This window comes from Xiphias gladius, chromosome 2 (assembly GCF_016859285.1).
Source record: "Xiphias gladius isolate SHS-SW01 ecotype Sanya breed wild chromosome 2, ASM1685928v1, whole genome shotgun sequence".
Classification (NCBI taxonomy): domain Eukaryota; kingdom Metazoa; phylum Chordata; class Actinopteri; order Istiophoriformes; family Xiphiidae; genus Xiphias; species Xiphias gladius.
The window spans coordinates 7,939,562-7,967,140 of NC_053401.1; the positions used below are offsets into that span (position 1 = coordinate 7,939,562).

Genomic DNA, 27,579 nt, shown 5'->3' on the forward strand with positions numbered 1-27,579 from the left:
AGGACCTCTGCATCCTGTACCGCTCCCACACAAAAATTGGCAGGAAATGAAGGCACAGTGGTTGACATGAAGGCTTCAGATCTGTTAGTTGGCTTGTGAGTGCAGAGTTGAGTCTAATTGTGTAGCTCTGAATGTCTATTTGTGTTAGTTGAATATTAAATCACATAATCCATGGTGTCAATGACTGGGATGCTCAAATTCGAATGCTCTTTCAAGAGTCATCATTCAGTCACACTCAATAAGCCAAAAGGCCTGCTTCTTGGCTATACCACGTTTCTCTAAACATCGCTCTGGATTATTTATGATAAAACAATTTTATTCTGTCAGTATCTTGACCTTAAAATATTGACTTTGGTGGTAATAATATCAAAAGCGCTGCTCAATTAATTGTTGCTGAAGCATAATCTCTGTCTGCTTACTTACTGTTGCAAAAAACTGCTGTGTGTAAGCCCTTGTAAATAAACACAGATAAAGTACATAGGTATACACATACACACAACTTGATTTTGATATTGCAGAAAATGGCCCATTAAGCATACAACCTGAAAGATGGACCGTTACCCAGCACAAAATGGCACATGGGAGGTGTGCATTCATTCATGTAAACACACACACACACACACACACACACACACACACACACACACACACACACACACACACACACACACACACACACACACACACACACACACACACACACACACACACACACACACACACAACTTGTCAGAGGGGGCAGCCATGAGAGAGTACCAGGGATTATTAGTTTTCCCATATCCAAACTTTTCTCTCGCTTCCTCCCTGTGTCAGTGGTGACAAGAGGGGATGGTGTGATTTATTCCTGTCATTCAGTCGTAATAACAAGTGGGACGTCCTTTCTTTTGTCTCTGCTGGTGGGAGGGATGCTGCAGCAAGGGATGAGGTGAATTTCTGAGTGGTTGAAATAATTGTCATTCATAAAGTCGGTCTTGTGTTAAAGGGGAATAAAAAGTGGGAGAGCTCTTGCTCGCATCTCAGTGTGGAGGGATTGTTGATGGTGGTGTTCAGTGTGGGATTACATAGGATGATGAAATAGTCACTGTACCATTAAGTAATACAATATGTTTACAACAGTTTCAATTTTTACTAATTCACATCTGATCTATCCATGTATTCTGTGTCAAACTTTGCGTTTATCTGACAAATACTTACAGTATTTGAGTCTGTTGTTCAAAGCAATGTACAATTATCACACATTTTATAATTCAAATAGTCATTTGTGCTTTCTGATCTCAAGATACCTGTCTCTACGTCCTGGGTGTAGAAGTGCAGGGTGTCAGTGATTTCGGTGACGTATACTGGTCTGTAGTTGGCAACGCGTTCCTTCTCCTCTGACAGATGCACAACCTCCTCAACTGGTTTCTCCTCATAGTTGGCCCAGATCTACAATAAAACATAAACAAAGACGACAAAAACAGGTCAGTGACTGCAACAACTACCAAACCTCTGCAATACAAACATGGTGCTAAGATACTTTTGATTATTCTTCCTATAATTTGAGAAACAAAATACATACATACTTGCAGCATACATGGTATGACACATTAGTTTGAGTCATGTTCAAACTAATGAAGAGATGACCTTGGAAATGTCTTTAATAGGTCCAGTCACTAAATTTTTTGAATACTTTTTACCAACACTAGAGATACAGTATAATAGTGATTCATACGCTTGACTGATTTGGATGCTGAAACAAAGCAGAAACTGTACACATTGTTGCAATTAGTTTTAGTTCAAAATGTAAGTACACTTTCAAGGAATCTTTTGTTCAAACAAAAGTGTTTGTTTCTGTTAAAACTTGAAAATTAAAACACGATACAATTTACAGGACAAAAAATGGACACGCCGTGTAGTTAACAATTACAGCAGGAATGTACCCAACATGTCCCGGCTCATCTCCATTATTTCCAAGGACAGCGTCAGGGTTTAAACTTTGCTCGTCCAGTTTAGCCCAAACAGGATCCATGGGACTTAACTCTGGACACAGTGGACAAGCCAGGACATTAGTGTATGTGTGTGTGTGTGTTACTGTACTTTTGAGAGCCAAATGGACTCTTTTCAGGGTTCAGTCCTGGGTTACAGTTAAGATTAACTGTTAAGATTAGCCGTGTAGTGCTGGTAAAAATGTAACAAACTCGGAAAAAAATGTAGTCAGTGATGTTCCTTATAAGAATAGCAGCTCATACACATGCGAATGTGTATGCAGGTTTACATCCTTTCTATACTGCATCAAGGTTAGTTCTCTTTTGGCTCCCTAGGAGAAACAGAGGGCATAAGACTCATTAGGGAGAAGTGCTTTGCCTTGGGCCACATATCAAACTGCATGGATATCAGTACATGTCTGTGTGCTTATAGAGAGCAAGGGATACAGCAGAAAGAGTGGGTGGTTGTTAAGACTGAATGCAGCATGTTTGTATACATGCTTCAAGTACAGTAACAGTATTAAGCATGTGCACAAACACAAGATGGTCCGGATGAAAGCGAGCTAATCAACTCCCTGCAGATAAAACACTGTAGAAGGGGAGTGAAGGAGATACTTGGGAGGAGACAGGTTGTAAAGATGGGTGGGGAACTCAAAAGTCAAAAAGTGCAACTGAGCCTCACAGTGCTCCAACTAATTGTGTATTTGCAGCAGCACAGCTTGTTACCATTCATTTCTCCAGGCCATTTGGGAAGTGTTTACTTTTAAAGGTTACATAAAGAGAAGGAAAAGAGGCAGACAGATTTTCTAACAGTGCAGTGATATTAGCCAATTACGTTCTGGCTAATTATTTAACTGCATGGTATCATCGAGATAATATGATTAGCTAGTTTTAATGTTGTCATTTTTTCCCTCTGCCTTAGCTCATCTGCAGAGCCACACTAGCGTCAAGGCTTAGTTAATCATACCCAGGGCTTTTTTTTTTTTTTTTTTAATATATGCTGGCTTTTCAGAATGCTTATTAGATTATCATTTTACCTCATTGATGTGGTGTTGTACAGCGGTCTTACAGGAGTTAACTGTGTGTGTGCATGTTTGCAAGTGACATAAAATTAGTGCAAGAAAGAAAATGCTTCCAACTGTTACCCATGAAACAAGTAACAGCAGAAGTGAGTGCTGTTGCCCTGCCTACCTGCTAACAAAAAACAGGGTCACACTACCCAATTACAGTCAATTATTTATCCCACAAAAACTGCAAAAAAGGGGGGGCTGGAGAAGGGAAATAGGAGGGAAGGAAAGAGGAAAGATAGCAGTTAGAATTTCTGGGGATTGAGGGTGATCAAGGTTAATGAAGACTGAAAACACAGCCTCGCTTCGTAAACCCTGAGAACAACCATAATATTTTTCTACGGCATTAGATAGGAATGTGCATACGTTCCTATCTAGCACACACATTTACAGCCATATGCACACATTATATGCACAGTCAAATGCTGGAATACACAGCGTGTGGCTTTCCACCTTGCCATTGAGCTGACATGGACTGGCTTTTAATCAAACCTGCAGCACCAATTAGTGATGACAAAGATTAGAGTGTCACCATTCATTAGCCTGGTTGCCATCACTGAAGCACTTTTACGGTGGTAACAAGTGGGTAGGATTATGGTGGAATTGGACACCAGGCACAGTCACAAGGCTTCCTGTTGACCTCTGACTTGTGTTGAGTATGGATGTCACAGTAACAAGAGACAAGTACAAAGACAGGTTTGCCTCCCCAGTGAAAGTTATCCATGAAGCACCACCTTAAAGATACAACGAGGCTGCTTCATTCAAATTTAGAAGTTGCACAAATACATATAAAGTCAATGAAAAGTCACACGGAGGCAAACAGATGCAGATTACTCCAAACAGGACATTCACAAACACAGATACAAAGAAGCAGGCAGTCCCTTGCCTCTCATTCAGTCTGGGTTTTCGGGGACAGTGCAAACGTCCATCTTGCTCTCAGCACGTTATTTACAAATAGATTCTGACTCGGCGAATGGGCAGTTGAGAAATACTGTGTATGTGTTCTCTTTGGCAACCAGCATAAGTGCTACTGTTTCATCTGAGTTGTCAATAGTTGTGCTTTTTTCGCAACTCTAACGTTATTGCCATCTTTTGTGGCAGGTTTAAACTGAAATAACTGCTTCTTCTTCAACTCTCTTTGCATCTACATGTATGAAATGGGAAAAACACTAACTACGCAGGAGGCGTAGCATGAGCAGCACATTAGCAGAGCAGTAGCAGCGGCTTCAGTGCTACGTCTATGTCTAACAAAGGATGCTTTTAGCCACAGTACTGGGGTTGGTCACTCAGATTTTGACAGCCCTCAGAACCCAACATACAATCACTGTACGCATGCAGAATGGAAGAAAATGGACTTTAAGCATAAAAATATGATACTTGTCATGTTTACGCACATATAGTGAATGAAACGTGACCTTAACGCATGATTCAAGTTCCAGGAAAAAGTCTGTTGAAAAATTGTTTGAAATAGCTGTAGTTCTGGTAAATATGTAATGGTTAATATATAGTGGTAATCACTGAGTGCAAGCTATAACTCTTACACACTTTTCACACCAACAGTATGTTGTCAAAGTAAACATCCCAAGAATGCTAGAAGAATTCAGTGGTCAGTGTGTTTACAGCAAGAAAAACACCAGTTTTGCCTCGTCTCTGAGCGCACTATTAGAAACACTGTAGAGCTTCATCTCTTTTTAAAGCACAAATCAATGCACAAATATGCATGCGCATACACACACAGACACACACACAGGCTGTGCCCAGGGCTGATGACCTTCTGTGAGCAGCCAACCATCCTGTTTGTTCCACTTGAATGCAGGTATGTGACTGCTGCTTCTGCTGCTGCTCTGCAACTGCAGCCAGATGCTAGAGCCACTAAGCTGCCAGAGACAATGAGAGAGAGCGCAAGAGAGGGGAAGAGAAGAGAGAGATAGAAAGCCGGGAAAAAGGAAAAAGCGGCAGGCCATTAAGCTTGGGCTGAAAGGACAACAAGTCCTAATAATGGGGGCCAAGCAGAGAAATGGCAGGTTAGGATGACCTTCACAACCCCTGAATGACAAAACACACTTACAGCCAAGTGAGTGACAAGTGAGTCGAGTGGGGTAATGTGATGATGGGGCAGGGTTGCTCTTTTGCTACACATGGTGACTATCAGAACCCACATGAAAAAGGCTGGAAGAAGTGTTCAAGCATGTGTGCTAGGGATTAGGCCTGTTCCAATTTCCATTTTACAAAATCAGTTTTCTTTTATTCTCCTCTACCTTTCCTTCTCTTAATCTTCTGTTCCCCTGATTGTCTTTTCTGGCTACACATCAATCTTTTTATCATCTAATTCTTTTATATTAATTTAATGTAATATTTTAATAGAAAATGGTTAGTTAAGAATTAAAGAAATATTTTCTATTCATAGAAATTATAATAAAGCTCTCTTAGACACTAGCCACTAACAGCCAAATTGGTTTCTGAAACAAGTAAAACCGGGATGCAAATTGCGTGCCCCTGAAAAAGAAATACCTGGTTGTAGCCAAATTGTTGCAGTAGTTCACTGTTGCGGAGTCTAAGTTTCCCAGCCTGGCACACCAGATACCTTGCTGATGGAGAGTTTTGGAGAGTTAAGAGGCCTGTTGATTAGCTTTTTGCCGATTCCTCCGAATATTTCTAATTTGATGAAGACTGCGGCAGCCTAGGAAGACTAAGCAATGGTGCTACATTCATAGATTTACACATACAAGCACAGGTGGATGAATACACAAACAGATGGATGACTGGACCCACACGTAGTGCCAGAACGAGAGGGTGAGGGCTGGTTTGAACACTGATTAAAGGTGGCAGTGTGTCAATTGTGGTAGTGTGTGTATGGTCTGTTGAGACAAGAATTGCCATTGCTGCCCAAGGTACACACTGTGCACTTTGTTAAACAGGCAAATGCCAAAATCTGTCAGTTAAGAAGGTCACACAAATTCAGGACTGAAAATGAACATAAAGGGTTTGGTTTAAACCTTTAACTTTTAATAGAAAAATGCGTAGCATAGTTTAAAATAAACACAAATACCTTCAATACTCAAATCTAGGTTTACATGTAAGCTGTATTCAACTGAATCTCTAAAAAGTTTTACAATTTGAAAAAAATGTGTTTTATTTTTAGTCTATGACAAAGAACGTTACTCCCCATTTATGATTAACACGACACACTCAGAATGGAGTGCTCCTTGAAGAGAACATCATGAGCACTACTCTAAATACAGCCTGTCTTCACAATTCCTCATTAACCTGTCTGCACATAACACATTCACATACACCGATCCACACAGAGACACAACATTAAAACTAGTTACCGGTTTTAATGTTGTGTAATGTATGAAGCACTTGACAGCTGCAGTACGCATATGTCGCTGCCCTCTGATTCAAACACACCTCAGTGGATAAGGGTTGTTCTGCACTCGCAACCCGTGACAAACTTGTGCAGTTCTGAAACAACGCAGCTGTCACAAAATAGCTGCAGCACAGAGTGATACGATCAAGATACCTATAGAGTGGTCTCTCTTCTTACATGGGAACTATCATAGTTCCATTGTTCATTCATTATCAAATCACACTTGGAGAACAAGCGAAATCAATATGAGCATTTTATTCATAAGAGTACACTTCCCAAATCAATTTAGCCGCTATTATATCCCTGATGAATACCCTTTAGAGAATGGTTCATTAATTCAATCGAGGGCATGTTTCTTTCTTTCAGTCTCTTTTTTTTTTTTTTTTTTTTTTTTTAGAAGCTCACATCAAAAGGCTTAAAGCTACACATAAGAATTGAAAGTGGCCACATCTACTTATGATTATTTTTATTCTAAGAGATAGCATCAAAGGGAAGTATTGGAGAGTCAATAAAGGATACATATTAAAATGAAAAGTTAAACAATGTCTGAAATCTTTTTGATCTAAATCCTAGTCCTCTCATATTCAGTGTAGTGTAACATATTCTAAGTCCTATAATCTCACGAAAAGGTGCTACCTTACAACTTTGATTTTACTTTTTTTAGTATTCAGAATTTACTCCAGGATATGATTTACAAAAGTTATCCCTGTAAATAACAATAAGCTCTAGAAAAGAATTTGATTGGCATACAAAGTGAGTAAAAGCTCATTAGAAATCTGCATTGGCATCACATTAATGATTTGAGAGGTTGACGTGGCAGAAAGGTGGACGACCCTGGATTTCCTGTTGCTCGATGATGTTGTCTGTATTGACTAAGCCATTAGAGGCAAAGAATGATCAACAAGACAGACTATTGCTTCATTCAGAGGCATTCTGCCACATCACAGCTGGGGTTCAATTCCCAGTAGCAATAGCTCTGGGTTTGTTTTTGGTTTTGACAAACATCATCGGCCATGTTTGAGGTGGGAAGCAGGTAATTTAGGCAGGAGGTTACTTAATCCTGTTATTGCAGCCAAACAAAATTAAAAAACATAACAAGTATTCTGCTATCGGGGCCAAAACAATATAGTGCTGAGAGTTCCTAAAAACAAAACCTTACTTATAGCTTGCATATACAAGAAATAACAAGAAATTCATTCTACAACCACTTGAGTGAAGCAGCTTTTTAATTTGTTGTTATCATAAATGATAATTAAAAATACTGAAATGCTGCCCCTGATAAACAGGTAAAAAGTTAATGGAAAGTGGACTTGCTTGAGGTTCTTCAACACATTTCATCTCTCATCCGAAGGGCTTCTTCAATTCTAACTTAGTTGTGGGGAGTCCTATGCATTTAACCTCTTGTGGGATCATTAACAACTTGAGAGTTGTTGAGGTTACATATGAGTCGCTGACCAACCTGGCCATCACGTGAGTCATTAGGGTTACAATCTTCTTACGACTCACATGTGACCTCAACAACTCGAGGTGTTAACGACCCCACAAGAGGTTAGATGCCTCCATCTTCTCACCAGTCAGTTAGAACGGAAGAGGCCTTCTGGATGACAGGTCAAACATCTTCGAGAACTTCAAGCAAGCCCAGCTGACTTCGTACAGCGATTTGAAATACCATGACCTGAATGACTGAGAATCTTCACAAACTTGATGGCTGATAAATGATATTTATAAATGAAGGTAGTGCTGATGTCATATGCTAAGTTTTATGTTATGAGGGCTATCAATGAGAAAATTACCCTTTACAAAATAAAAAAGGCATAAGAATATTCTTCATGAGGCCATTTCAATAAAAACTCAAAGTGGTGAAAACAAACTTCTGTGTCCCTTTTACAACTCTGGCTTTTTAAACCATTATGACTCAATGCTAATAACTGATGTGACAAGAGATTGGTGTCAGGTAAATCCTTGGAACTGATAAAGGTACAGCACATTTAGATTGACTAACACGCAGGCTATCAGGGTCCCTCACTTTGATTTATGAACTGTTTTAGAGTTTATTTAAGGTACTATGATCAATGTCTAGTATGTGACATAACAGGCCCACGGCCACTTAAGTTTTTTTTCACAACCTCTGATTCAAATGGAGTAACCTCCTTGTGGAAAAAAGTGTTCACCGATCTTGATAGAACAATGAGTTTAGTGACAGGTGTCAAGGTTGCCCAATTGCTCTTGTACACTAAAGTGAAAAGACATTAACCCAATGCAACCGCATAACCCCTAAAAGACCTGCCTTCAAGGTTAAGAGGGGTTGTTGATGGCACATTAACCTGGATAGCTCACCATGTCGTGGTGGGCCAACTAAAAAGGGCGGCTGTTGTAGTGGGGAAAAACAATGATTTACCAGATGCGGGACAAGCTTCCTTTCCATTCATTCCCTGCTGTTCTCATATTCAGATGTAATGAATGGCTGCCTTGCACTGTAAAATCTCAATACTAGGAAAAGAACACATTTATGCGTATAAAAGCACGGTTGTGGCCTTGGGAAGAATTGGCCCACAGGAATTGAGCTACAATGTGGAAGCAACATTGTTCCTGCCACAGTGGGCTAATACAATGCGACTGCTTATGGGCCTGCAAGGCCACACCCGTGGACACAGTAACAAAACATGTCAGTTGCACCCAGGCCTATTGACAAGCTGTAAAAACTGAAATCACACCACACCAGTACATTATCTTTGATATAGAGGCAATTGGTTTAACTCATCAACCACACAAAGAATTCCACAGGCAATTCTTTTTCTTAACAAATATATTTGAAGGGAACTTAGATTTACAATAAAGTGTAAAAAGCAGCATGATTATATATATATATATATATATATATATATATATATATATATATATATATATATATATATATATATATATATATATATATATATATATATATATATATATAGAGAGAGAGAGAGAGAGAGAGAGAGAGAGAAAATGTGTACAAAAAAACTTAAGCACAGGAAAAAGAATGAGGATTTGAGACAGCTCCTCTAGCTACACTTCAACAGTGATCAATAAAATCTGTAAATTAATTGTATATTTGACTGCTTGCCAATGTAGAGAGGTTAGAATAGAGGTTATATGGTTTTTTGGTCTGCTGCCAGATAAAATTGTAGCCCAGCATTCTGAAAAATCTGGACAGGTTTTGTACTAAGAAGAAAAACGAGTATTTCAGTATTGTCAAAACATTCTATGATACCTAAAACCTACCTACTTAAACTAAAAAAAACAACAACAACAAAAAACAACCATTAATGTTGTTATTGTTTCACCACTATGGTAGTTAAGAGTGTTACTGAATTTAAATTAAGAAACAACTGTAAGAGGTTGATAAATTACAAACACAAGTACAAACCTTAAAGAGATACAGACCTAAGACAGATCTAGATTAAAACTGTGGCTAAAGGGACTGTGGATTTCACCATTTGGCTACAGTGTCGACCACTGTAACCCTATCAATCATAAGCTGCTTAAATAAGAAAACTAGAAAATAGGTGTCCATTTCCACGTACCTAGCCAAACCACAATGAAGGGGAGAGATGGAAAGCAGGAGACGGATGGAGGGATGAGTCTCTTGGATGTGGTTACTTAGCAGATAAATTATGCATTAAAACTGCACAGGTGGCGCGGGACAGGGTTTTTAGGTGAAATGAGGGAGCCGAGCAGCTGGGGAATTCATAACAGAAACGGGAGAGCAAGCAAAGAAGTGAGGGAGAAGGAGAGAGAAAGAGTTACTCCCTAGCTTCATATCACAGCCAACAGATGTTCTCCCATCAAAGAGGCAGCAGGCAGGCGGTGAGGCTACTCAACCCCAGCTTACACAGCGAATATGACCCCCCCCATGCTGCCACACACACACACACACACACACACACACAAAGTCAAGGGCTTGAAAACGACCTAAGGCTATCGTGAGGGCAACTTGTTACACTTCTTAAATTGACACAAATTGATCCATTTAGATATGTGTGTGTGTGTGTGTGTGTGTGTGTGTGTGTGTGTGTGTGGGGTAGGGGATGGGAGCAGATCTGCTGGCCCGCTGACAAACTACTATTATCAACAAGCACTAACTTACACGTGACAGAGATTGGTGGTGGTATGTGTCTGTGATCTGAAGGGGGGGGGGGCACACAAGATGTTACCATGGAAACAGGACATGTGAGCGCATATGTAGTTGGGGCGATGCGTGCACACACAAACCTACACCTTTGCCACGGTCTTCATGGGCGCCACCATACTCAGCTGGTATGGAAAACCAGACGGCTGAGAGTGAGAACCAGGCATTGCTCACAGTACTCACTCACTCACTCACTCACTCAATCCTGCATATGGAGTCTTATGTCAAGTGGCTGTTTTTTTTTTTTTTTTTTTTTTTTAAACCGGAGCAGTGAGTCTGTCTGTGGTCATTAAAAGATGATCAAGCCAAGCAAGATGTCGTCAGAGCAAAACAAAAGTAGTGCTAGGGAATAAGCATGCAATGAAAGCCCACCAGCTACAATTGCAGGGGCACATGATACAGACACTCAATCTTCAAATGGCGTAGCTAAAGAGGGAGAAGAAAAGAGACAGAAAACAGGGAAAGAGGCAAAATAATTAAGTGGTAGCCATGACCAAGTCTTTGACAGTGTATCATGATAACCTTGATACAAAATGAGGTCCTGCTACAAGGAGAGATGAAGGGCTGTACATAGGGACACTACACTTATTTTGAGGTTTGCTTGATTTGTGTTTGATCACTATGTTTGCTTGTCCTCCACTGATTTTGCTTTTATATGTGTGATCTGCCAGATGACTCCCCCATTCTCAAGTGGGCTGAAATTAACAAGAATGCACAGCATTTTAGCCCACACCCTGTCCTTCCCGCTCTCTGTTGTTCCTTTCATCCTTCCTCTATAAAATATGTTTATCAACTCCAGCATATCATTCTCCATGATAGCACTCTCTCTGATCACCGGAAATTATAGAAGAGGAAGAGAAAGAGAAAAGAAAAGTATATAGTATAGTGATTAAGAAATAGGACTACCTCGATGTTACAATGTATAAGTATGCAATTAAAAGTCAATTAATCTTTTTTTTTTAAATTAACAGGCTAGTCTGTCCCATGTTGCCACAGTGTTGCCATGACGACTGGTCAGGGTGGTGTTATCTCTCCTACTCTCTCTTTCTCTGTGGAGGACTCCTGACCATTTTCTCTCTGATCACACCTTCCACTCCATTGTTCTTCCACTCCCACTCCTCTCTTGATTTAAAAAGAAGAAAAAATAATAGAGGCATGAGAAGGAGGGAGCCATGGAGGGAGGGAAGCTGAGCTGGTGGGGATTAAGGGAATGGGAGAGATGCAGGATAGTAGAAAGTGACAGAGAGGTAAATATGGATCTGGCCATTGTGAGGAGCAGCGATGGAAAGCGAAAAAAGTAGGAAAAGAGGGAAATAGAGAGGGGGAGGTGGGGAAGGACTAAGGACTAAGGGAAGAAAAAGATGGCAATATTATCACATCAGAGGTAAACACCTTGCTGTCTCTGAATTGCTTCCCACTTCATTTCACAATTTGTAAAACGATTCAAAGGGCGGGTGTTGCTCTTGTGAATAACTGGTTGGCGAAACGACTCAGCTAATCAGCATCTTTGTGGGTGGGACTAAGACTGGCATTAACATCTACGTAAGCCAGAGCACAAATGCAAATTAATAAGGTGACAAAGGTATTAAATCGCCACAGCTATAGCAGCCCAAAAATTTAGTACACTATGCATTAAGAGATGATTGAGAATGGTTCAATGCTTAATTCTACTATTGCATTGATGGAGATTGGTGATGACCACATGGCATATAGTAATTTGAAACTCATTTGCAAATAATTTGATATTTATATATTATGTACACATACATACATATACGTGTGTGTTTGTATATATCTATATAAAAACCAGGAAGGGCAAGTAATAAAGACATAATATGAGGGAAATGTGGAAAAAAGACAAACAGAAAAAAAAGGTAGGGGGCTGAAGAGAAACTGGTACAACAGTGGGAAATGGAAACGAAGGGATGACGAGAGCCTGTTTATGTAACTGATTCTCCTTGAAGCATGAGAGAGAGAGAGAGGGGAAGAGGGGGACTCTGTAAAATGCACAAAAACACAGTCCCAAAACTAGCAGAGTGGTCCCATTCTCTAGATTTAGAGTGTTTTCTGCAGGCTAGCCATCCAGGAGACTGAGCAGAGTAGAAGTGGACTGACCTAAATTACTATGGAATGCTTAAGAATTCACCAAAAATTCTCTCAAACCTGGATATACAACAGTGTGTCATGTTGGTAAAAAAGAGGCAGCAGAGAAACAGTTATTTCATATACTTTTGCCTGCCCTGTTAATAAACCCTTCAACTGTTTCTTAGTTTGACTGACCGAGAAGGCTAGCCACGCCTCCAATGGTCACACACACACACACACACACACACACACACACACACACACACACACACACACACACACACACACACACACACACACACACACAGCAAAGAATGCATAAGTAAACATGTACATTTAGGTCCATAAGTATTTGGACAGTGACACAATTTTCATGTCAGACAAAGGACAGATCAGACTTTGCCAGAAAACATTTAAAAAAGCCTGCCCAGTTCTGGAACCAGATTCTTAGCACAGATGAAACCAAGATTAACTTGTACCAGAATGATTGGAAGATAAGTGTATGGACAAGGAAAGGAACAGCTCATGATCCAAAGCATACCACATCTGTCAAACATGGTGGAGGCAGTGTTATGGCATGGGCATGTATGGCTGCCAATGGAACTGGGTGACTGTTGTTAATCGAGGATTCCACTGCTGATACAAATAGCAGGATGAATTCTGATGTGTATAGGGCTATACTATTTGCTCAGATTCAATCAAATGCTGCAAAACTGATAGGATGGTGCTTCACAATACAGATGGATAATGACCCAAAACATACTGCAAAAGAAACCCAAGAGCTTCTGAAGGCAAAGAAATGGAATATTCTATGATGGCCAAGTCAGTCACCTGACCTCAACCCAACTGAGCATGCTTTTGAGACAGACAAACAATATTGTCTTGAGGAAAATAACAGTGTGAACTGTATAAAAGGGCATATATCCACCAGATAAATAAATTAAAAGCCAGAATTGAAAATGGAATTTACTGAGTAAGAAAATTTTTTTGAAAGAAATTCCAAAAATGTATTTATATATATTCCCTGCTTCATTGTATTTATCCATCTGTTCCCCTTTCCGCATGTCACCATACTCCAAGGTTGAGAGCCCATGAAAAAGGACCCACCTTTTTTTATATTTAGGGCTAGCATTTTTTTGAGGTTTGAAAAACCTGCTGAATGTCTTACCAAAAACCAGCAATAGCAATCTGCATTGGACTGGTATTTCATAAATTAACTTGGGTCACAAGAACATATTTTATTTTGTTGGACAGTGTGATGATCCCTGAGATTTTTATTTCATGACTGTGAGAGGCCTAAAATATGAGTCACAGATAAAACTTGAACTTACAGATACAGCCCTCTATAGTTGACAGAAATGTAGCTTGTATCACCCCCATGTTGGTAGAGCATGACAAACAAACTACAGAAAACTCCAAACACAAGAATGTAGTGTAACATACATCAAATAGCCATTGTTACCCAGTGAGCACTTCCAGTGTCTGCTCTTTCAAAGATCCACTCTAAGAAAAATGAGCCGGACAAAAAGGTGTCTCCTTCAGAGAAATTGCAGGGACTCTGAGTTCTTTTTGGGTGCTCTTGTTAGAAATTGCACTTCGAAGAAGCGCCTTTAGAAAGACCAGAGGGGCAGCAGAAGAAAAAAACTGCATCAATGAATCAATGAACTTTGCATTCTCCTCACAGTGAGAAAGCATTAGAGAGCATGTGAGGTAGGGGAGAATAATAAACTGAATGCCTAATTCAGGGCATAGATTGGGAAAGTGTAAAAAGGAGGAAGAGAATAAGGGAGCCAGAAAGCGAAAGATTTTCGAATAAAGACGACTACGTACTGAGGCAAGAGCAAATGGATGAGAAGAAGAAACAGGTGATGAGTTGAAGAGGGGAAGAAAATTTAGAGAAAGCAGAAGAATGAAAGGCAGTGGGGAGCCGTCATAATGCAAATATAAGGAAATAATAAGCAAATGCATTTAGGACTAGGACTGGAACTGGGTGCTCAACCAAGACTGGTCTGCCGATTTGTAGAGGACACCTTGTCTGTGAATAGGTAATAACGAGTACTGATGAGGCGTTAGCATGGACGTTGGTTATAAGCTTCTCCTCATTCTGTCTACAAGTAGAGTGGCCTGATCTGCCTCAACCGAGGTGAGGCTAGAAGAAGCTGTTTTTACTGGAGAAACCACAACAGCAGCAACAATAATAATAATCATTATAATAACATATATTTAGGAAGGTCAGAGGTGTCAAATGCAACCAGCTCATGTCAAAGCCCTTTTAGGTGACAGGGAGGGGTCAGCAAGGTCTGATCTTAATGCCTTGGAACTAATAAAACCAGAACTCATTAAATGGGGAAAGGTTTGAAGATGCCAAAAAGCAGAGAGCGCATTTAAACGGTGCCCTCAAGAAACAAATATTTAGCATTTCATTAGACAGCAGAGAAAAGCAAGGGTAGAAGGGTGGGGAAAAGTAAGGGAGGGTATTTCACTGCCGACCCATATTAAATGGAGTTAAGTGTAACTGCAAGCAGGGGCCCTAAAAAATGTCAGTTTGTGAATGACTAACTTGCGTGTCGTATTTTTAGTGCAAATGCAGATAGCCCAGACTGTTTTCCTTCTTCCCCTGATTAAACACGGACGATTAGTGAGGACACCTGAAGCAGGGGAAAAAAGGGGGGACTTAATGTTTTCACGGCATCTGCTTGATGACTCCAAAAATACATAAATGTCAGTTATCTGCGGGGGAAAATGTCACCACTGCTTCTACCCGTAATGGATGCTCACATGAATGGTGCAGCCAATACATCATGGCAAGGATATCTGTACAAGCTGCTGCAAGGTCACAGGAATGTCACCAATAGAGGCTCATTCGAGGAATCTAACTGATCAAATTCTTTGAAGCTTTAAAACTATTTAAGTACACTGTTAAGTAAGTGACTTAAAAAATGAACAGGAAAAATATGCCTTGAAGTAGACATTTAAAAAGGATATTCCAAAGGGAATATTTTCAAGGATAAGTAGTTTCAAATAAATTTGTACAAACCTATGACAGCATTTAAGTAAACCAGATATTACTGCATCAAATAACAGCCACTGCACAAAGTAACAACCTTTGCTGCAACTGACTAATCAAAGCTCTGCAGTCTGAGGTCAAATATGCCTGTGTTAAAATTAAAGGCTTACTGCCTGTATTCAATGCACTCGTTCTAATGGATGTAGGAAGCAGTCAGCCACAACCAGTCTTCAGCAAACCAAGTAGAAAAGTGTCTCTTTACATTATCCCAGGAGGGACAAAACAGAAGAAAAAGGGAGAACAAATAATCTACAGCCCCACTCCAGTCAGTGCATGTCCTTCACACTTACTTTCATCAGCAGAGATGGGGGACAAAATTGGAGGGGAGAGAGAGATAAAAAACAAGGAGGGAAGCCCCAAGATATAAGAGGCAGGGGGGATGGAGAAAGGTGGGTGTTTAGAGCAAGGGGTTTCAGTTTTTCTATTGCAGGTGGAGTAGCTGAGCATGTGTTAATCAGCCATAATTCAAAGCACTATGTCATATCACATTATGTACTCTGCCAGAGTTTCACCTCCTCTCACTCCTTTCAGCCCTCTCTCCTCCCCTGGCCTCAGCCCTTCATCCCCAGAGCACAGTGGAGGGCTGGGGGGTGTGCAGTGGGGTGAGGGGTGGGGGTTGGAGGGACTGCCTGAGTTATTTCTGCACTGATGAACCAGAGGCAGCCGCAAACCTGCCCCTGAGGACCTCTGCTAAGAGCCTGCAAGATTCCTGTGCATGACTGGAGAAGGGAAGGCAGAAGGCCAAGGACATACAGACAAATGCATATAAAGGCATGCACAGGACCACATACATATCAATAAACATGCACACAAATGCAAGTTAAAGGAAACAACACGCAAAATGATGACACATGGACAGTAAGGAAAACATGCACACTGCTGCCGCCCGAGCAAGGCAGTACAAGTACACAAAGTACACACGGAGAAAATGTTGCACTAAACAAAAAGGCCTACTTCCTGTTTATATGCTTCATCAAGTAGAATTTTTCATCTGAGAGTGTGTGTGTGTTCCTCAGGATTGTCTTGATGTCCTTGTGGCTGGATGCATTTTTCAGATGACATTTTCAAAGTCAGCGTGTAATCCTGTGACTCATGTAAATGTATAATTCAGTACGCAGAAGGTGAGACTGCTGAGACAGGTTTGGTTCATTGAGTGTGTCTTATAGTTTTGTGTCTTGCTCATCAAAACAAGTTTGAATGTGCCACTTTGCTGGTGGCTGCCATGTGCATGAATGCTCAATGTGTGTCCCATGGAGATAAAGATAAAGATGGAAAGAATGTTTGCATGTGTATTCACAAGAGTGCGAGTGGAGCTGACAGACTGCTGAATTTGCAGCATGGAACTGGGGAAAAGGAGGATAAAGACAGACAGAGAAAACTGGGGGTTAGGGTGTAAATAACACACACATCACTGGGTCCACTGATCTCTTTCGGTCTCTCTGCCTCGGGGCACTGAAGGTCCAGCTTGCTGTCTACAGCGGGGAGGGTGTCCCCAGAGAGAGTGTGCATGTGTATGTCTGTGTCTGCACAGTGCTCAATGTGTGTTTGAGCAAGCAGGAAAGAGACATTGAGAGTATGGTGTGTGCACATGTGGTACCTCCCTCCATCTGCAACCAAGTTTGTGTGTATGCACATGTGTACACAGTGCACTAAGAATCATATTATGTAATCTTTTAGCCATATGAGAAAGCCTCCATCAGCTCTTTGCTTTTGTGTGGTAGGTGGTTCATTTTGTACACACAGTGCTGAGAACAAAGATGAAGGCAGGAGTAAACTCACACACACAAAGAGGCATACAAACATTACGGCATTGTAAATAAACTAAGGAAATGGTATGCAGTCACACACAAATACACATATCTGCGCACATTGTGCACATATGAATGCAAATACACAATGCAGACACATGGATTTAAGCATGGAAATTTGTGGTATATAACGGACCATAAAGTCCTCTCCATCTTTCCCAGTGATGTGAGGTCTCACAGGGGTCACCTCTCCCATTTTGGCCACCCTGCAGGCAATAATGTCCCCTTGCTGTGAGCCTGCTGTCCTCTCACACCGGCCAACAAACCCTGCAACCTTCATATTGCTTGTGTATTGACACACTGGCAATGGGGCCAAACATTATCTCACTGAATATGTTGATGATTTCCAGCATGGGACAGGGTCTCCTGATCCACTGATCTGAAAGGTGATATGCTATCACAAAAGCTTTAATATTGGTCTGCTGTCTCATATGGCATTGCTCAGTACTAGCAAGCTCTTTTTAATCCCGTCTGATTCTAAATTTACTGGCTTATGATTTCACTTAAATTAAAAACTGCCAAAATTGTTATTCCGCTATGAATTTAGCAAATAATATGACATCCATACTGATTAATAAAAACCTATCTAGATATTAGGCTGTACTTTATTAAACTGCTGCAAACTTAATAACCTTCCCGTGGTATCACAGTGCACCAAAAAAGTTCATGTGCTTGAGGCAAATTCATTAAATTGCAAAAGATATTTTCTGAGAATACTGTTAGTTAGCTTGTGTCGCAGAGACATTGTGTTGTATGGTGCTCTGGTTTTTTTAATGCCATTTCACATGAATCAGATAATCATCATCAGTAGTAGTGGTACACTGCCGAAGACCAATTCTATCCTTTTAGGAACTCATCTGCTAAAGGGTCTCCTGACCCTCCATTTTTGAGATGTTTGAGAAAAATGTTGCCACTGACCCCGTTTCATTCTCCCATCAGTTTTCTGGAATTTGAAAGGACCTCTGCACATAGCTGACATATTAATATATATGCTCTTAAAACTATAAAGTAAAGAAATCATGTCAATAGACTCATAAGGAGAGATATATATATATATATATATATATATATATATATATATATATATATATATATATATATATATATATATATATATATATATATATATATATATATATATTAAACTCTGTCAGTTACAGGTACACAATATGTCCGAATAACTGTTGGGTGTTATGACATTAGTTATATTGAATCAGCAGTTTTAAATACAGCACCTGCACTATGCACGGCCCGTAGGATGCATGCAATATGTGTTTGCTGGAAGCTCTCAGCTTACATTTCAGGCCCATTCACGGGGGGAAAAAAGTAAGTAAACCTCAAAACTAATGTTGGCAAATTAAATAAAACATTATTATTAAATGCTGAAGTTTGCACTACATAACCAGAAAGGGTGCCACTTTTTTATCCATTTCACCCGTTCAAAGTTTCACAACGGACTGTATTGAAACCGTTCCAAAAAGCAGTTGAGGAAATGCAAACATGCTGTGCATGCTCATGACCCTGAGAATATGACCAAGGCTGCAAAGATTTGTTAGACTATATTAAGTAATGCTTTTCTATTATCTCATTATCCCATTCCAGTATACAGGGGACAGCATGTTGTATACAACAATTTCAGAAAACATGGAATAACATGTTTTATGTAATCATTCATTCATGTTTCCTGTCAAATGGACTGGACAGGTATCTAACCTGGTCATTAATTGAATATCACTTGCTGTTATTGGCATTGTCATGGTTCCTGTATCAACACCATTCAGCTTCCATTTGTTAAATCACAAGCCAACAATGACAGCATTAAGCAATAGATTGGAGAGAAAAAAGAAGGGATGACTGGAAGGACAATAAAGGTGCAATCATTCTTTTTAACCTTGAATGCCATTTAGGCTCAATTCTTCATAAGGCCTAATGCTATGTGTGTGAGAAAAGTAATGACAGTAACGATTTCATGTTCACCAAAAATCTCTGACACCAAAATGGCTGAAGTTAACAGGAGATAATTTGCAGGAGCAGCAAAGGGATTTGGCGAGAAGAGACCTAAATTGGAGAACCAAAGGGCAGACTCAGCAACAGAATGAGTCTAATTTATTTTGTTATTTCACTTGAAGCCTCCACAGATGAGCTACTTTAATATTAATCCCCAGCATTTTTCCATGATATCGGCTGATGACTGCCACAGGTTATTTCACTATGAGAGGCCAAGAAAAATGGGAATGGAAAGAAAAAAAGATTGCAACCCTGAAAGCATTTCAATGGCTTCAGGGCTTAAGGAAGCACTGAGCGTGGTATTAATAGAAAAGGGACTGTCATCCATGGAAACCAAACAAGGCTGCTTGTATGTAATTTAACATAGACTAGTTACAGAAGCCTGAGAATCGGCATGCCACATACATAACAGGAAATGGTCCTTCAATGTACAAATCACGTCTTTTCTTTAAATTTACTATATGTAATTCACTTTAGGTAAAACATACAATACATTGTATATTTTCAACATCTAAACCTACCACTTAGGTTTAGATGTCGAGATGCCACTTGACCCTTAAGAGAGCAAGCCAGAGGCAATTGAAGCAATTTATTAATGAAATAAAAGAAGAAATTTACACATGCTGATTTAATCAGACATGCTTAAAATGCTAGTCAGCCAATAACAGTAAATCCAAGTGCCGTGCTTTGATTTGCAGTACAAAAATGGTTGTCTGAGCCATGTGTTAAAGTTTATTTGTGTACAAGCCCTTGGGTGAAGTGACAGTCGAGTTGGCTGGACGTGCAAATCTGGATTCCACCCAAAAAAAGAGAAAGCTGAAACAAGATTATGTACTTCAATCAGGCTCCGCCAAGGACACGTCACCAAGCTCAATGTCAAGATGATGCTGCTTCAAGTACTTTGAAGAGTGCCATTGATGGACGGGTGAAGTATAAGGAACGGCAGCATCGGATCCTGGATTTATGCTTCTGAGGGATTTTTTTTTTCCCCTCAAAAAAGGGTACAAGTGATGCAGGTGTCTGACTCACTGTGACCACAGAGCAGGCCAAGGAAGGAACTGTCCTGCATGATCCAAAAACTGTAAAGCAGCTAAGGGGAACAAGGGCATGACACAGGGCATCTGAGAAGACATTAATCCGATTAATAAGAGGGGATTCCACGATTACTAGTTGAGGGAGAACAGAAAGAAATAGCACAGAAACAAGCGAAGAGAGTGAGCATAAGGATGCGAGAACACTGAAGAGATTAAAAGAAAGACAGTGGTCTGTGAAGAGGGCTGAGCGGGATTCAAGGAATGGGGTGGGCAGTGATGAAAGAGGGACAAACTCGTGACATGAAATATCTTCAACAGGGGTTGTCATATCCTCTTTTGTTCTCTTTCTTTCTCCACTTCCTCTCTTTTCCTTCTTCCTTTCTCCACTCCGAGACCCAATGGAGTGCGTTAATCTCCTTCAAGGTTGGGTAATTACAGAAGAAAAAAACCCTTGCTCAACAGAAAGCAAACTGGTTATTATTGAGGCCCGATTGTTGATTCACCTCTTCATAATTAGGTCACTTCAATTACTTGCATGTTTCTTTCCTCTGTTAGCTTACAGCTATTAGGTTGCTTTTCTTTCAAACAGATGTATGCCCTAATATTGACAGAAAACACATTACCAATAGGCATTCAAGACTTGAGGACGTTTAAAAGCTCTGACTTACAGAAGTACCATGGAGAGCAAAATTATTTCTCTTTCATTACCCTAATTCTTCATTTCAGAGTATTTCATTTTATCATTTTGTTTCTGAGTTAAAAAAAAAAAAAGTCCCTTGAGGCACAATCAAAATATAGACAAACCACACCTGTTCAGTCTTAGGGGAAGTTAAATGAAAGATACAGCCAATGTCTCAACAGTCCCATCTCTGCTCCCCATACACTCTGAGCCAAACTGCCGCTATCTTGTCAAATTTATTTCTCTCAGCTGCCGCATGGGAATACTGGAACATCATATGAATAGCTGCAATGAGCCATCTCATATTACAATGGCACAATGCAGTATTTTTGCAATGAGTCTTGTTTACAGAGATGCCGTTTATGCAACAATTTGTTTTTCTACCGCTACGAGAATCGAAATACACACAAGACTGCTTTGCAAAACCAGGCAAGAGATTTAAGAAGAGGGCATGAGCACTGCTTGGCAACAACCAACTCATTATTAAAACAACCTGAAAAAAGTTTATACAGTGTTTACGGGTCTGTCTTTTAACTTAATCAGGTAAACGTTAACACTGAATGCATGACAGTGGGTTCTGACAGGGCGACATGCTTTAGAGAGATTTACGTAAAAAATAGCCTAGCCATAAATAAACATACTGGGAACTGAATTTGGAATGTGCCCAGGCCTACAACTTGAGTCTTCTGCGTGTATGGAGAACTGGGTTTGCTTTCAGGACAGTTCCAAGAGGTGCTGATACGCAAGATCAAAATATGCTGAGCTCTAGAAAACACTCTTCTCCAAACCTTTGAAATGCTTCATTTAGAATGCAATCACTTTGTCCCATTGGTCTCATTGTAGCAAAAACTCATATTCACTTAAGTCACTCAAACTAAGCAGTTTTGGTTGAGGATGCTACTGCAGCAAGCCTCAATCCCCATTGATTTCCTGGCTCCCTGCTGGACCACCAACGCAAAGTTTTCTTTAATGAGTGTGTATATGTGTGCACACACACATCATTACAAGTTCATTACGACAACCTTGTTTTCTTGTAGGGATGCCTGACACAGCAGTACCACTCATTTCTTCCATATCCACAGCCTTAGGGACAATAAAGAGAGGGCAACGAGAAAAGAGGAAGAGAGGGAGGGAGATGGGTAAGAGATGCAATCTGCCCTACCTTGCCTCAGCCTACACACAGACAAAGACCAGCCACGACTTCAAAAGAGAAAGACTCTCAGCTTTTTTCAAGATGGTCTCTATGGGTTAATTAGAACACAAGTCCCACCTCAACTGCCTTCAAGCTGCATCGTATGCATTCTCTCACTCTCTCTCCCTTACACACACACACACACACACACACACACACACACACACACACACACACACACACACACACACACACACACACACACACACACACACACACACACACACACACACACACACACACACACACACACAAAATCAGGCTGTGGTTGATCTGTACAATGGTGCCTCTGGCAAATAACATCAAACATAATCACTGTCCGTCTGGTCGACTCAGGACCCATTCTGCCGTCTTTCCACTCGGCCCTGTCCGCACTCAGGTTAGCTCAAGTCAAAACCTGGCGGTGAAAGTCAATATGTCTTAACGCTGCAAAGAGGTTTGGAAACTGGTAGTGAAATTGTCATCAGAGGTGTCAGGAATGTGCCTTCTTGCTGGAGTTCGATTTGACAAGGCAGGGTCGGTGTGCTCATATCGCTGGCAAGATTTTTCTAAAGGTCCACCTGAGCACCACTCTCAAGATCTTTAACCATTTTGAGAAAAGGAAGACACAGTTAGGGACTATCTGTAAGAAAAAGAAGAAGGCCAAAAGAGCAGGAAAGACAAGTAGGAGCACACTGACTATGGACGTGATAGATTCAGGGGTGTGAAAAAGAGCACAGCCCCTTCTTGGCTCCAGCAATACATCACATTTAAATGGGGAGAAGAGGCATCTGTGACTCCTAAAGGACCCACCAAATAGACAGAAGTGAGTGGAAGAGAGAGAATCCGTGAGAAGGAGAGAGGGAGAGAAGGTGAAAGAAATAAGTAACAGAGATGGAGAGAAAGAGGACAAGGATGATAGCTGGCTGGCCACTTCATGCATCTGGCCGGGGTGACTCGTGGAGCAATAATGAAATGCAGGGCAAGATCGGAATCAGTGTGAGAGAGGCCTCAATCCATCAAAGAACTCCCATTGAGGAAAAAAAGCTTCAACGATAACAGCAAATATGTGGCTGTTCTCAGGCCCAGATGGAGCATTTTCACTTAATCTAGAGGTACTGCCTGAATGTTATTAATACATTTTAAGTAATTTTATGTTGCATGTAGCCCAGATGACTTACTGTAATTTCTCATCAGCAAAAGGGGTGTCATGCTAGATACACTGATGTGTCCTGTTCTACCTTCATATTTTTTTATGGATACACACTTCCTGGTGTGATAAAAACCTAATTTTTTTATTAATGGAAGCCAAAGGTCACGCCACCACCTGTCCTCATTGGCTGTCAGGCTGGTAAGGGGGATGGGCTATGCCTTTGTCAAGGGCAGTGTGTGGACGTTTACAAGAGAGAATAGTAGAGTTGCTGTTGAGAGAAAAGTTGGGTGTGGCCAAAACAAGCATCTGGTTTACAACCTCTGAAAGAATGTGTTTCTGTGTTCTGTTTTTAGAACAAACAGCTATGTTTATGTTTTTCCCCTCAGTTCTGAAGTGTTTTTATTCCTGTTGACTGCATCTTTACCTTTACTAATGAACTGCTAACAAGTACTGATGCTGAAGGTGGAAGAGAGAGCTGGCAGGTCGTGTAACTTGCATGGAATGTACTATATTCCAACCAGAGACAGAAAGTAAAGGCCATTTTCAGTTTTATGCAACACAGACTAAAATATGTCCACAGGCAACCAGACCTAGAACACCATAGATCAGGGATGTGAAAGCCAGCAAAGTAAATTCTGATGTGGCAACCCGGGCTGATGGTTGCTGTGACACCAGGCAGTTTTTCCATATAGCACATTAGCAACATGACACCATGGCCAATGCTCAATGAAACTTCTAAGACAAATGAATCTTGAGCTCTAACTAAATTTAAACAATATTAAACTGGATGTCATGCTGGTTATCCCAGTCTCCTTAAGAATAAATTCAGGCGCTTCTTTCACCACTTGGAAGCTTTATGAAGACAGTTTTATGTTTTATGGATCTACAGTTTGTGCAGCTCTTGCAACGTCTATATGGGACCTACCTTTTCTTTCCTCTGTCGGCATGCATCCTCTGCTGAGACCAGGGTTTTGTAGTAGGCACTGCGCTCTGCTGTAAAGTGGACCTTGGACAGAGCATTTTCTACCAGCGCCACTGACAGGTTCACACCCTCAATGTGCAGCCAGCCAATGAAGTTCCCTGCTTTGTCCATGCTCTCCACTTCAACTTCCACCTGGAACAGATGAATAGAAGAGAGGAAGAAAAAAGGCTGGTTAATGTTCTGTATCCAAGATTACATTTTAGATTGCATTACAGCAATGAAGTGAAGGGCTTTCTCTGAGGAGACACAGCTCTTCTTAAACAGACATCAAATAAAATAGAGATCAATGGACACCTGTGAGCTCTCTATTGATTAGGTGGCATTCACACAGAGACCCTGTTTCATTCCTCTGTTGTGGATTTCCCAGTCAGTTGTCTTTGTTCTTGTTCACCAACTTAGGGCACATTGAGGCTAACTTGCCCTTGACAATTCTCAATTAAGCTCTGTGGTGTCAGCTTTCAATAGAAGCAACTTCTGTGTCTATTTGCAAAAGATCTGACTCTTAACTGTAGATGTCAGAGCATGGACATACAGTAAGTGGTTATGAATAAGTGTTGCATGTGCACTTCAACCTAATTATAAGTATAGTAAACCATTTGCAATTAGTGACAACCAAGTAGCAATTCCTTTAAGTTAACAAATGAGAGCACTAAAATAGCTAACCCTGCTGACAAAGTAGGAAAGCTCTCACAACATTGCCCATAATGGACTGTAACCAAATTCTGCGTATTCAGGCTAATTATCTATTCATTACGTTTTGTTTCATAAGTGATGGATGACCGGGGTCGGAAAGATGAAAAAAAAAAAACAATCGATTTTATCCCACTCTAAAGCCTCAGTCAGCGATAAAGTGAGAGGGCAGGTGTGTTGAAGAGATAGGGAGAAGTCAAGTGATTAAGACTCGGGCTGCTTAGCCCTGCGGCCACAAGGGAAATCTGAGGGGAATTAAGTTTGTAAACTGCTGCCTTGTTCTCAGTTGAAGTAAAAAGCTTTTATTAATGAATGCATAATTTGTTCTATCATTAGGAACCTATCTATGCATATAGCAGTGACATATATATATTTCCACTTTCTGGTTGCAGTTTTCATTTGGTTCAAGCCATCTGCGGCCTGTCAGAATGGCTAAAAGGCATAAACAGTAGCGTTCTGTTGTAACAACACTTGTTAAAGTGGCACATCAATGCAACAACGGCTCTAAGAAAAGCAAATGTTATTAAAAGTTAAATTATGTCTCACAATTTATGTCATGCACAAAAGTAGCTGTTTTCTTTTAAATAATAACCATATAATATTTTTTCTACTAGTCTCTAACATGTAAAAAGGTACTTTAGAGGCTCCATAAAAGACCAAGAGCAGCTAAGACAGTGGTCTACTCAATCTGTGTCATCTGCTTTCTTATACTTTCCTTCTCTCTTCTTCTCTGCTATCTCTAATACTCACCCCATTTTATCTCTCTTTGTCTCTAAGTGCAGAAGCGGTTACATAACTAGGCTATTAGAGCATCACTGGTCCTCCGAGCACCCAAATGTCAAATGGGGAAACGACGAGTGCTGGAAAAAGGCTATGATGGCTAGAACCAACTTAACTTTTACCAACTACCACTGAGGCAGCAGATGAAAAATAAAAATAAAACAGCACTAACAGCTAAAAACAACACTCTTAGCTGGGAAAAACTCCAATTTGGAGGTAAAAGAGAAACTCGAACGGAAGTTGTCTACTCTGATTGGTGCAGCCACTGGCCTTCTGGACTGGAATCGGTTCCACAAGGTATTATAAAATTTGATGCAAAAATTACATTTAGAATTAGTTTGTACACTGAGAGCTCCTAAACCAAAAACTATTATTACTACAAAAACAAAGGGAAATACAGTGGCAACTCTAGCTGACTTTTTACCATGACTGGAAGGTCTTCTGGCTACCCATTTTTAGTTTGATCAGCCCTTTACTTACAAGGGGAGGTCTAACAATCATTAATTCCTCTAAAAATAAAAATGGTTTGTGCCACAAAGTTAAAGACAAGACATGGCACTAAGAGATGGGATCATAGCTCAACAGGTGGAAATTCTACACTCAAAAATGTCCAATTTGACTGCTTGTTTCAGTATTGCTGATAACTTACAATGATTCTTTAAATGCTGAAACACACTCCAAATCATTCCACAAAGATTTCTATGCTGGTTGCAGAACACTATCTTGAGGTAAAGGAGGTCTGTCTATGCTTATTCCTGTAGGCTATACCCAAAAGTTTGCTGGAGGAAAATTTAATTCTCCAGCCCATACAGCAAATACATATGTGATGTCTTTCACAAACAAGTAGAACAATCACACAGCAGGACAAGTCAGATCAGTCGTACTCTCATGACGTCAAAAGCTGACGAAAGAGAGGCAAAAATATGCTGAGAGGAGGGAACTGTTCAAGTGAAATTCCTGGCAACACAGACGTGATTCTACACACTTTCAAATTAGTCTGTGTTCTTTCCAAGACCATTGAATAAGGAAACTTCATTTACCACATACTGCCAACCTTATGGAGGGAAAATGAGCCTGCTACTGTCAATGGCACACTATGACTAGAGGGGTGACATTACTGCACACAGAATTATTAATTACAAATAGGGCTACTGGGGAATGTCAACGATTGAATACATGCAAAATTACATGACCTGATTGACAAGTAGCAGCAAAGTCCACTGGCTACAATCACAAAGGCTAAACACGCACACCAACTTGTGAAATATACACTCAAAGGACTTTTTGTATGCCCCTAGCAGAGGGGATTATTGTCTATTCATAAGCACAAACATCCATCTTATTTGCACAGTTTTTCAATAATAATAAATTACTTTTAGGGCCATTACATTAACTAAAAAAAAAAACCCCTAATATGCAGATTTTAGTGTTACTGAAATTTGCACATAAGCTATAATTAGATGCAATACTAACAAATCAGATTTAGTAAGAACAGCCAAGCTACGGTATAAGCAGATAATTCAACATAACCAATTAGTCAATCATCAGAAA

At 40.3% G+C, this 27,579-nt stretch overlaps 1 protein-coding gene across 4 annotated transcripts in view; it reads right to left on the bottom strand.

Moving 5' to 3' along the window:
- snd1 (staphylococcal nuclease and tudor domain containing 1) overlaps positions 1-27,579 on the bottom strand; it is a 169,264-nt gene that overhangs the window by 40,061 nt on the left and 101,624 nt on the right. For all 4 annotated transcript variants that reach the window (XM_040144266.1, XM_040144260.1, XM_040144252.1 and 1 more), the window contains 2 exons: positions 24,502-24,690; positions 1,284-1,425 (listed from right to left, as the gene is read on the bottom strand). In XM_040144266.1, coding sequence (XP_040000200.1) covers positions 1,284-1,425; positions 24,502-24,690 — 331 coding nt within the window. The remainder of the gene's footprint in view (positions 1-1,283; positions 1,426-24,501; positions 24,691-27,579) is intronic.